Here is a 12,859-nt window from a genome sequence, read left to right as displayed (position 1 = left end):
TGAATAAATATTTTCTTTAGAAGACCCTCTAATTTGTTATCCATAGGATCTTTGAAAGCACAACTGTCCTCAATAGGTATAGTTGTACGCTTAGCTAGGGTAGAAATAGCTCCCTCAACCTTAGGGACCGTCTGCCACGAATCCCGAATGGTGTCTGATATGGGAAACATTTTCTTAAAAGTAGGAGGGGGAGAAAAGGGAATACCTGGTCTATCCCACTCCTTTGTAACAATGTCTGAAATCCTCTTAGGGACCAGAAAAACATTAGTGTAAGTAGGAACCTCTAGATATCTATCCATTTTACACAATTTCTCTGGTGGAATTACAATAGGGTCACAATCATCCAGAGTCGCTAAAACCTCCCTGAGTAACAAGCGGAGGTGTTCTAGCTTAAATTTAAAAGCCGTCATATCGGAGTCTGTCTGAGGGAACATCTTTCCTGAATCAGAAATCTCTCCCTCAGACAGCAAATCTCTCACCCCCAACTCAGAACATTGTGAGGGTACATCGGAGATGGCTAATAAAGCGTCAGAGGGCTCAGCATTTACTCTAACACCAGACCTACTGCGCTTCCCCTGCAACCCAGGCAGCTTAGATAAAACCTCTGTGAGGGTAGTATTCATAACTGCGGCCATATCTTGCAGGGTGAAAGAATTAGACGCACTAGAAGTACTTGCCGTTGCTTGTGCGGGCGTTAATGGTTGTGACACTTGGGGAGAATTAGATGGCATAATCTGATTCCCTTCTGACTGAGAATCATCCTGCAACATACTTTTATCAGCTAAAATATGTTCTTTGCAATTTATTGCCCTTTCAGTGCATGAGGGACACATTTTAAGTGGGGGTTCCACAATGGCTTCTAAACACATTGAACATTGGCTTTCCTCAATGTCAGACATGTTTAACAGGCTAGTAATAACCACAAACAGGCTTGAAAACACGTTATTTAGTGAAAAAATAATCTTAAAAAACGGTACTGCGCCTTTAAGAGAAAAAAAGCATACACGTTTTGCAAAACTGCTTTAAAATCATCCAATTGTTTCAATTGTTTGATATAAGATTCAACTTATGCAGCTAAGTTTGCCTCCCAAGGAAAGGAACACTTAACCCTTACAGTAAAAAAAACGGATGAATAATAAACTTTTAAGTCCGGAAAAAACACCCCCTGCACCTCGCCACAGCCCTGCTGTGGCGCCTACCTGCCCTCAGGGATCCGGAAAACAGGGTTAGAAGCATCGATTTGGCACAAAACACTCACAAGGGCCCACCAGAGTTGGAGCTTGCTGCTTGCCTTGCAAATACAACTGCGCAACTGAGGCACGAAAATAGGCCCCGCCCATCTCACTAAATGTCTCTAAGCCCAAATGAACCGCATCAGAGCGGTCTCAAACTAGCCATGTGGGTTCTTAAACCCCAAAAAAAAGAAGCCAAGTGTACCCTCTTATTAAATTATCAACAACTTTCCTGATGAATAAAACAGAATTTATGCTTACCTGATAAATGACTTTCTCTTGCGGTGTATCCAGTCCACGGATTCATCTTTTACTTGTGGGATATTCTCCTTCCCTACAGGAAATGGCAAAGAGAGCACACAGCAGAGCTGTCCATATAGCTCCCCCTCTAGCTCCACCCCCCAGTCATTCGACCAAAGGTTAGGAAGAAAAAGGAGAAACCATAGGGTGCAGTGGTGACTGTAGTTTAAACAAAAAAATTTTTACCTGACTTAAATGCCAGGGCGGGCCGTGGACTGGATACACCGCAAGAGAAAGTAATTTATCAGGTAAGCATAAATTCTGTTTTCTCTTGCAAGGTGTATCCAGTCCACGGATTCATCCTTTACTTGTGGGATACCAATACCAAAGCTTTAGGACACGGATGAAGGGAGGGAACAAGACAGGTACCTTAAACAAAGGCACCACTGCTTGCAAAACCTTTCTCCCAAAAATAGCCTCCGAAGAAGCAAAAGTATCAAATTTGGAAAAATTTTAAAAAGTATGCAGTGAAGACCAAGTCGCTGCCTTACAAATCTGTTCAACAGAAGCCTCATTTTTGAAAGCCCATGTGGAAGCCACTGCTCTAGTAGAATGAGCAGTAATTGTTTCAGGAGGCTGCTGGCCAGTAGTCTCATAGGCCAAACGGATGATGCTTTTCAGCCAAAAGGAAAGAGAGGTAGCAGTCGCTTTCTGACCTCTCCTCTTACCAGAATTGATAACAAAGAAGGAGGATGTTTGTCTGAAATCCTTGGTTGCTTGTAAATAGAATTTTAAAGCACCAACCACATCAAGATTGTGCAAAGGACGTTCCTTCTTCGAAGAAGGATTAGGACACAGAGAAGGAACAACTATTTCCTGGTTAATATTTTTGTTAGAAACAACTTTAGGAAGAAAACCAGGCTTGGTACGCAAAACTACCTTATCTGCGTGGAACACCAGGTAAGGTGAATCACACTGTAAGGCAGATAATTCTGAAACTCTTCGAGCAGAAGATATAGCTACCAAAAACAAAACTTTCCAAGATAATAACTTAATATCTATGGAATGTAAAGGTTCAAACGGAACCCCTTGAAGAACTGAAAGAACTAGATTTAGACTCCATGGCGGAGCCACAGGTTTATAGACAGGCTTGATTCTGACTAAAGCCTGAGCAAACGCTTGAACGTCTGGTACCTCTGCCAGGCGCTTGTGTAAAAGGATAGACAGAGCAGATATCTGTCTCTTTAAGGAACTAGCTGACAATCCCTTCTCCAATCCTTCTTGGAGGAAGGACAATATCCTGGGAATCCTAATCTTACTCCATGAGTAACCCTTGGATTCACACCAACCCAGATATTTCCGCCATATCTTATGGTAGATTTTCCTGGTGACAGGCTTTCTAGCCTGAATCAGAGTATCTATAACTGACTCAGAGAAACCATGCTTTGATAGAATTAAGCGTTCAATCTCCAAGCAGTCAGACGTAGAGAAACTAGATTTGGATGCTTGAATGGATCTTGTATTAGAAGATCCTGCCTCATTGGCAGTGTCCATGGTGGGACAGATGACATGTCCACTAGGTCTGCATACCAAGTCCTGCGTGGCCACGCAGGTGCTATCAGAATCACTGAAGCCTTCTCCTGCTTGATTCAGGCGACCAGAAGAGGGAGAAGGGGAAACGGTGGAAAAACATAAGCTAGATTGAAGGACCAAGACGCTGCTAGAGCATCTATCAATACCGCCTTGGGGTCCCGGGACCTGGACCCGTAGAGAGGAAGTTTGGTGTTTTGACGGGACGCCATCAGATCCAACTCTGGAGTCAGCTGGGCAAACACCTCCGGGTGGAGTTCCCACTCCCCCGGGTGAAAAGTCTGGCGACTTAGGAAATCCGCCTCCCAGTTGTCTACTCCTGGGATGTAAATTGCTGAGAGCTGGCAGGAGTGATCCTCCGCCCACCTTATTATTTTGGTTACTTCCGTCATCGCTAGGGAACTCTTTGTTCCCCCCTGATGATTGACGTAAGCTACAGTCGTGATGAGGCCATGCCTGAAGAACGTTGAATATCGCCCTCAGTTCCAGAATGTTTATCGGGAGAAGCTTTTCTTCCCAAGACCATAAGCCCTGAGCTTTCAGGGAGTTCCAGACCGCACCCCAGCCTAACAGACTGGCGTCGGTCGTTACAATGATCCACTCTGGTCTGTGAAAACATATTCCCTGAGACAGGTGATCCTGAGACAACCACCAGAGAAGAGAATCTCTGGTCTCCTGGTCCAACTGAATTTGAGGAGACAAATCTGCATAATCCCCATTCCACTGTTTGAGCATGCATAGTTGCAGTGGTCTGAGGTGTATCCGAGCAAATGGGACTATGTCCATTGCCGCTACCTTTAATCCGATTGTCTCCATGCACTGAGCCACAGATGGCCGAGGAATGGAATGAAGAACTCGGCAAGTAGTTAAGAGTTTTAATTTTCTGACCTCCGTCAGAAATATTTTCATTTCTACCGAGTCTATTAGAGTCCCTAGGAAGGGAACCCTTGTGAGAGGGGTAAGAACTCTTTTTGATGTTCACCTTCCACCCGTGAGACCTTAGAAAGGCCAATACAATCTCTGTGTGAGATTTGGTTGTTTGGAAAGACGGCGCCAGAATTAAGATGTTGTCTAGATAAGGCACTACTGCTATGCCCCGCAGTCTTAGAACCGCCAGGAGGGACCCTAGCACCTTTGTGAAAATTCTGGGAGCAGTGGCTAATCCGAAAGGAAGAGCCACAAACTGGTAATGCTTGTCCAGAAAAGAGAACCTGAGAAACTGGTGATGATCTTTGTGGATAGGAATGTGTAGGTATGCATCCTTTAGATCCACGGTAGTCATATATTGACCTTCCTGGATCATTGGTAAGATTGTCCGAATGGTCTCCATTTTGAATGATGGGACTCTGAGGAATCTGTTTAGAATTTTTAGATCCAGAATGGGTCTGAAAGTTCCCTCCTTTTTGGGAACCACAAACAGGTTTGAGTAAAAACCCAACCCTTGTTCTGCCATTGGAACTGGGTGTATCACTCCCATGGTATGTAGATCTTCGATGCAGCGTAAAAACGCCTCTTTCTTTGTCTGATCTGTAGACAGACGAGAAATGTGGAACCTCCCCCTTGGAGGAGAACCCTTGAATTCTAGAAGATATCCCTGGGATACAATATCTAACGCCCAAGGATCGTGTACATCTCTTGCCCAGGCCTGAGCGAAGAGAGAGAGTCTGCCCCCTACTAGATTCGGTCCCGGATCGGGGGCTACCCCTTCATGCTGTCTTGGTGGCAGCTGCAGGCTTTTTAGCCTGTTTACCCTTATTCCAGCCCTGGTAAGGCTTCCAGGTTGCCTTGGGCTGTGAAGCGTCACCCTCTTGTTTTGCAGCCAAAGAGGATGAAGCGGGGCCATTCCTGAAATTACGAAAGGAACGAAAATTAGCTTTGTTCTTTGTCTTAAAGGGCTTGTCCTGAGGGAGCGCATGGCCTTTTCCCCCGGTGATTTCTGAAATAATCTCTTTCAATTCAGGCCCGAAAAGGGTATTTCCTTTGAAAGGGATGTTCAAAAGCTTGGATTTAGACGACACATCGGCCGACCAGGACTTTAGCCATAGCGCCCTGCGCGCCAAAATGGCGAAACCTGAATTCTTTGCCGCTAACTTAGCTATTTGGTGAGCGGCGTCAGTGATAAAAGAATTAGCTAGCTTTAGAGCCTTAATTCTATCCATAATTTCAACATATGAGGTCTCCGTCTGGAACGAGTCTTCCAGCGCCTCAAACCAGAAAGCGGCTGCAGTAGTTACAGGAATAATGCAGGCAAAAGGTTGGAGAAGAAAACCTTGTTGAACAAAAATTTTCTTAAGTAAACCCTCTAACTTTTTATCCATAGGGTCTTTAAAAGCACAACTGTCTTCAATTGGTATGGTTGTGCGTTTAGCAAGAGAAGAAACAGCCCCCTCTACCTTAGGGACCGTCTGCCACGAGTCCCGCACAGGGTCAGATATGGGGAACATTTTCTTAAAAACAGGAGGGGGAACAAAGGGAACACCTGGTCTATCCCACTCCCTAGTAACGATATCCGCAATCCTCTTAGGGACCAGAAACGCATCCTTGTAAAGAGGGACCTCTAGGTACTTGTCCATTTTACACAATTTCTCTGGGATCACCAAAGGGTCGCAGTCATCCAGAGTAGCTAATACCTCCCTAAGCAATACGCGGAGGTGTTCTAGTTTAAATTTAAAAGCCGATGTATCTGAATCTGTCTGAGGAGGAACCCTTCCTGAATCAGAGACTTCTCCCTCAGACATCAAATCCCTCACACCCACTTCAGAGCGTTGTGAGGGTATATCGGATACGGCTACCAAAGCGTCAGAATGCTCATAATCTGTTCTTAAAACGGAGCTATCACGCTTTGCAGGTAAGACGGGCAGTTTAGATAAGAACAGTTCAGGGTGTCGTCCTCCTATGTGGGTGCACTCAGGGAACAAACAAAGATGGTGGTCGACGGCTTCCAATATCGTAGAAACCAGGCTGCTCTTCCGATGTAAACAAGGTATGTGGTATCTGTAGCGAAGGAAAGAAGGCGCCAAATAGGGTGATATCGCTAGAAACAAATACAGAGGCAAAGTGACAAAGACTATTACTCACAAGCCAGGAGGCACTGAATCGTGCCTTCACAAGCGGACCGGGACCTCAGCGTCGCCCGGAAGACCAACCAAGGCAAAATCCAATTGATGGATCAGGAACACGCTGCCGACAGCCAATCAGGGCCCAAAGCGGCAACACACCTTCCTTTCAAACCTACGGGTCTCTACACTTCCAGCTGGGGATAGATGATACACTACAGGTGCCGGGAAATTGCTCCGATTCCTTGGTAGTGATAAAGGAAATATTGCACCACAAGCAACGCGTTTCTCGGCTACACAGAGCCGTTTCATCAGGCTATAGCCTGATGAAACGGCGAAACGGCTCTGTGTAGCCGAGAAACGCGATGCTTTTAAAAAAGATTTTAATAAACTTGATTTTATATCCTGCTGGAGCTCGTTCTCCCCTTTATCCAATATTATATTTCCTTTATCACTACCGAGGAATCGGAGCAATTTCCCGGCACCTGTAGTGTATCATCTATCCCCAGCTGGAAGTGTAGAGACACGTAGGTTTGAAAGGAAGGTGTGTTGCCGCTTTGGGCCCTGATTGGCTGTCGGCAGCGTGTTCCTGATCCATCGATTGGATTTTGCCTTGGTTGGTCATCCGGGCGACGCTGAGGTCCCGGTCCGCTTGTGAAGGCACGATTCAGTGCCGCCTGGCTTGTGAGTAATAGTCTTTGTCACTTTGCCTCTGTATTTGTTTCTAGCGATATCACCCTATTTGGCGCCTTCTTTCCTTCGCTACAGTTTAGATAAGAAGGCTGTAAGAGAATTATCCATGACTGCCGCTAAGTCTTGCAATGTAAAAGGGGTAGACGCACTAGAGGTACTAGGCGTCGCTTGCGCGGGCGTAACTGGTTGTGACACTTGGGGAGAGGCAGACGGGCTACCCTCGTTACCTTCAGTCTGAGAATCATCTTGGGCCACATTTTTAAGTGCAACAATACGATCTTTAAAGTGTATAGACATATCAGTACAAGTGGGACACATTCTGAGAGGGGGTTCCACCATGGCTTCTAAACACATTGAACAAGGATTTTCCTTAGTGTCAGACATGTTTAACAGACTAGTAGTAAACACAAGCAGGCTTGGAAATCACTTTAATCAAATAAAAAACACAATTTGAAAAAACGTTACTGTGCCTTTAAGAAATAAAAAGAGCACACAATTTTACAAAACAGTGAAAAATGCAGCAATCCTTTTGAAATTTTCACCATATGTACCTAAAGCCTTAATAAGATTGCACCACAAGTTGCAGAACGATTAACCCCTTAATGCCCAAACCGGAGCAGCCTAAAGCCAACACCCAGTCAAAAATACTACAGCACCTTGCCACAGCCTTGCTGTGGCCCTACCTGCCCTTAGGTATCAGATTTGGGGGATGAAAGCTTCTTTAAGGCCCTCAAACAGCAGCAGGACCCTCCATGTGAAGTAGCATGAAATGTCTGCAGTTCTAAGTGCGCATCTGAGGTGCGAAATTAGGCCCCTCCCACTCTGCTCCGGAGTTGTGAGGCCTACTAAATCACTCCTAAGTGAATAAAAAACAGCCATGTGGGTAATAACCCCAGAAAGAACCCAAAAGGGCTTTCAAGTGTCTTGCAAAACGATTTTTCCTTAACTAAACAATCGATTGCCCTTAACAAGTGTCAACCAGTATATCAGCCCTGTTATGTAAGCATTCAATTCCTTACTAAGTCTGTGATCATAGCTTACCCTCCCCTCATGGGGATATTGTCAGTCTCTTCTAGCATTATCTCAGTCTTGTCTAGAAATAAATGACTTAACATACCTTATTGCAGATCACCCTGCAAACTGTTCCCCCCCAACTGAAGTTTTCTGGTACTCCTCAGTCCTGTATGGGAACAGCAGTGGATTTTAGTTACAACATGCTAAAATAATTTTCCTCTCAGCAGAAATCTTCATCACTTTTCTGCCAGAGAGTAAATAGTACAAACCGGTACCATTTAAAATAACAAACTTTTGATTGAAGATAGTAAAAACTACAATTCTAACACCACATTCACTTTACCCTCCCGTAGAGAGACCCTAGTGCTTAGAGCCGGCAAAGAGAATGACTGGGGGGTGGAGCTAGAGGGGGAGCTATATGGACAGCTCTGCTGTGTGCTCTCTCTGCCACTTCCTGTAGGGAAGGAGAATATCCCACAAGTAAAGGATGAATCCGTGGACTGGATACACCTTGCAAGAGAAATATTTTCTTGCCAAAAACGTTATCAGCACTCCCAGTTAAAAAACGTTTGCCCACAAACATTCAAACTTAGTGTCAACAATTTTTTCTCAGCCCCTATATGCAAGCTTAGTAATACCCCTCTGCTTAGGATTACTGCTTACCCTTTCCCTCATGGGGATACTGTCAGCCAATTCTGAAATACCACAGTCTCTCCAGAAAAAAATGACTGAACATACCTCACTGCTTATAGCATGAAAAACGTTCCTCACACTGAAGTTTCTTAAGTACTCCTCAGCCATTCTGTGGGAACTGCACTGGATCTTAGTAACAACTGCTAAGATCATCAGCCTCCAGTCAGAAGTCTTCATCCATCTGCTGCCTGAGAGAAAATAGTACACACCGGTACCATTTAAAATAAAAAAACTCTTGCTTAAAGAAAATAAAAACTAACATTTCATCACCTCTTTCACTTTATTCTTCCTACTTAGAGTAGGCAAAGAGAATGACTGGGGGGTGGAGTTAAGGGAGGAGCTATATAGACAGCTCTGCTGTGGTGCTCTTTGCCACTTCCTGTTAGCAGGAGGATAATATCCAACAAGTAAAGGATGAATCCATGGACTCGTCGTATCTTATAGAAGAAACATGTTAAAACCCTTTCAGTGTGCACAAACAGAAGTGTGCACAAAAACAGTCGATTAGAAAGTCAAATAAAACCTATGATAGTTTTTGACTTTATGCTTTGGTGCTGTGTCTGGCTATAAAAGTACTGAACCTAAAGTACTTGCTGATAGCATGCGGGCTGTGTGGAACATGCAAGTATTTACCCAGTGACTGACCCACTCCAGTCTCTTACCGAGATGAAGATCCTGAGAGTACAGTAGAAGCTCCTTCAGCGCTGTAACTAACAGTAGAGGATATACTGAGGGAGTACATCTTCTTAGCCAAGCAAGACAAGGCTAAAGGAACTATCCCAGCCCCAACTGCGGCAGGCTTGTGACCACTACTCCCACAAGGGAGTAGTCCCTCTCTTCTAGGAACTATTCATTAAGGGAAAAATTCTTGGGATTAACGGTATAAAGAAAGGTTAGTGTAGGTTGTATGCATCCCTGAACAGTAGAGTCTTTAGGCAGTGCTTGAAGCTTACAAAACTAGGGAGGGGAGAGTCTTGTGGAGCGAGGCAGAGTTCCACAAGATGGGAGCCAGTCTGGAGAAGTCCTGTAAACGGGAGTGTGAGGAGGTAACAAGAGAGGAGGAGGTCATGAGCATAGCGAAGGGGACGGGAGGGAGAGTATCTGGAGACAAGGTCTGAGATATAAGGGGGAGCAGTGCAGTTGCGGGCGTTGTATGTCAGAGTGTGAATTTTGTGTTTAATCCTGGAGACAAGAGGAAGCCAGTGAAGGGATTGGCAGAGAGATGCAGCAGATGAAGAGCGATGTGTAAGGAAGATGAGCCTGGCAGAGACATTCGTTATGGATTGTAAAGGAGCTAGGCGGCAGCTAGAGAGACCAGAGAGGACGGAGTTGCAGTAGTCAAGGCGGGAAAGGATGAGAGTGGATTAAAATCTTAGTTGTATCTTGTGTAAGGAAGTGTCTAATTTTAGAGATGTTTTTAAAGGTGGAAGCAGCAGGATTTAGCCAAGGACTGAATGTGACGAGTGAAAGAAAGAGTAAAGTGTGACCCCAAGACATCGGGCATGCGGGGTAAGGGTAATGATGGAGTTGTCGACAGTTAGAGAGATTAGGGGTGGAGATTTTGAAAGGAGGGAAAATAAGGAGCTCAGTTTTGGAGAGATTTAGCTTGAGGTAGTGAGGGGACATTCAGGAAGAGATGTGAGAGAGACAGTTAGTGACACGGGTTAGCAAGGGAGGATGTAGTTCTGGTGCAGAGAGGTAGATTTGGGCGTCGTCTGCATACAAATGATATTGGAACCCGTGGAACTTTATTAGGGAACCTAATGAGGACGTGTAGATTGAGAAGAGAAGGGGACCGAGCCTTGCGTTAACCCAACAGAAAGTGGTGATGGGGCAGAGGAGGCTCCAGAGAAGTCTACACTTAAGGTACAGTTTGACAGGTAGGAAGAGAACCACGAGAAGGCTGTATCACAAATGCCGAAGGATTGGAGGGTTTTGAGAAAAAGAGGGTGGTCAACAGTATCAAAAGTTGCAGACAGATCAAGGAGGATAAGCAGAGAGAAGTGGCCTTTTGATTTTGCTGTATGTAGGTCGTTGGTAACCTTAACGATTGCTATCTCTGTGGAGTGATGGGGACGAAATCCAGATTGCAGTGGGTCAAGGATCGAGTTAAATGTAAGGAAATGGGATAGGGGCGCATATACTAGCTTTTCGAGAAACTCTGAGGCAAGAGGGAGTAGGGAAATAGGGCGGTAGTTGGATGAGGAGGTTGGATCAAGAGAAGGTTTTTTGAGGATAGGTGTGACCAGTGCATGTTTCAGAGATGAGGGAAATATACCGGTGCGGAGGGAGAGGTTGAAAATGTGTGTGATTATAGGGGTAAGGGTAGAAGAGAGGGAGGGGAGCAGCTTTGAGGGGATAGGGTCAAGAGGACAGGTAGTGAGGTGAGAGCTCAGTATAAGTGCCGAAACTTCTTCCTCAGTAACAGGGGAGAAATAACTAAATGTATGGCTATGTGAGTTGTGGTTGATTGCTAACGTTTGAGGGGGTGAGAGAATGGAAGTATGTTGATAGCTGATTTCGTTTCTGATAGAGTCAATTTTGTTATTGAAGTGGCTGGCAAAGTCTTGAGCTGACAGAGAAGTTGTATTAGGGGGTGGCCGGAGAAGAGTATTGAAAGTGGAGAACAGACGTTTTGGGTTTGAAGAAAGAATAGAGATAAGAGTAGAGAAGTAGTGTTGCTTCTAGAGATTAAGGGCAGAATAGTAGGAATTTGCATTAATGCAAGTTATATAAACAGCTGCATCACAAATGAAACGGATTACAGTCTTGACCAAAATTAATTTTCTCAAGTGCAGCTTCTTGAAAAAATGGTCAAAGATGTTGTTACACCAGACTGCAGCAGTAGACACACAAGCTACACTAACAGCTGGACAAAACATACAGCTGAAAGGATCTCCTGAGGAAACCATCAAGTTTTCAGTCCACTGGATCCTTAAAAGAGGTATTGTCATCTAGAGGTATGGTACCTTTGGAATAGTGTCCCATACATTCAAATTTTCAGAAGGTAAAAAAGGAATGGTAAATTTGGCAAAGGAAACGAAAGGGAATGCCTGGTTTGTTTCATTCCTTGCTAATAAGATCAGAAACCTCCTAAGGAACCAAATAAGACTTCTAAGGGGTGCCATAAAGATCTTACAAGTCTACAGATTTGTGGTCTGTAGGTGTAGCGGCATCACATTCTAAGGCAAGTATACATTTCTGCACTAGAGCATGTATGTGCTCTAATTTGCTACTTCTTCAGAAGGGGGGTCCTGTGTTTTTGAATAATCAACCTCAGCTGAGACAGAGGATTCTGTTTTAATTGTAGACCTGGAAGGTACAGGGTATCTAGACATGTCACTTCTTAGGGTTGTCCCAGATGAGCCCAGGACCTGTGAAGGATTCTCTTCTGCCCTTTCAATGCTTTTCTGTTTAACTGGTGGAGACTTGACAGCCATCAATTGTGAAAAAGCAAACTATTTGTTTACAGGGGTTAGCCATAACTATAAACATGAGGTTTATTATACTTAGTGCTATATGAGTCTATTCTCGTGTATTTATGCTATTTTATACTGTTGTGAAATATTTTCCTATCTTGTGCAGAAATGTAAAAGCCTGGAAAATATTTGTCTCTATTTATCTGACTGTTTAGTGTTAAACCTCAATAAAAAAAAAATAATAAAAAAAATGTTTAAATAAAAAAGAAAAAAAAAAAAAAAAAAAAAAAGGAGGGTCATGTATTTGGCTCCTTAAAGATTAAAAGAAGCTCTAAGTGTCTGAGCAGTGAATTATAATCCCTAGTAAGGGTAAACATCTGCTGTGCGACTAACAAAACTAGAAATCCTCAGCCTATTTTATTATGTTCCAGAAAAGTTTTATATATGTAAAAACGTCCCCCTGCATGCTTTTGCCAGTGCACTATACCTTGTCATGTTGCCGTAAATACGAATCACAAGATTCGAGCACTTCTTTTGGAGCAGATTCTCCCATAAAGCACAATGAGCTATAGACCTGCTCCTGCACCTCCAAGTCCTTATCTGTAGAGGCATCCATGAGTGTGACGGCCAAGCCTGTAACAAGCAACATTACATTAAGATACCGCAGAAGGTTTTAAAGTCTTATAAACATCAATTGCATATTGCAAATAAGGAAGGCAGTTAGTGGGCAATACTCAAGATTACATAGGGCTATAAAAAATAAAAAAAAAAAAGATTAGATTAGCTAGAAATATAGTCAATTAGGGAATAAAGTACATAAAATCATATAGAGGGTTTAGGTGAGCTAGTGATATGGGATACGTACAGTAAAGAATGAGGTACACCTGGGGTTATATAAGGTCATACGGAGGGTTAGGTTAGC

At 43.9% G+C, this 12,859-nt stretch overlaps 1 protein-coding gene across 1 annotated transcript in view; it reads right to left on the bottom strand.

Moving 5' to 3' along the window:
- Positions 1 to 12,859, bottom strand: part of MROH1 (maestro heat like repeat family member 1) — a 1,587,326-nt gene that overhangs the window by 1,558,136 nt on the left and 16,331 nt on the right. The window contains exon 2 of the mRNA XM_053715983.1: positions 12,425 to 12,570. Coding sequence (XP_053571958.1) covers positions 12,425 to 12,570 — 146 coding nt within the window. The remainder of the gene's footprint in view (positions 1 to 12,424; positions 12,571 to 12,859) is intronic.

This window comes from Bombina bombina, chromosome 5 (genome assembly GCF_027579735.1).
Source record: "Bombina bombina isolate aBomBom1 chromosome 5, aBomBom1.pri, whole genome shotgun sequence".
NCBI classification, from domain to species: domain Eukaryota; kingdom Metazoa; phylum Chordata; class Amphibia; order Anura; family Bombinatoridae; genus Bombina; species Bombina bombina.
Note: the sequence above shows the minus strand (reverse complement) of the source record. Positions and strands in the feature narration are given on the sequence as shown.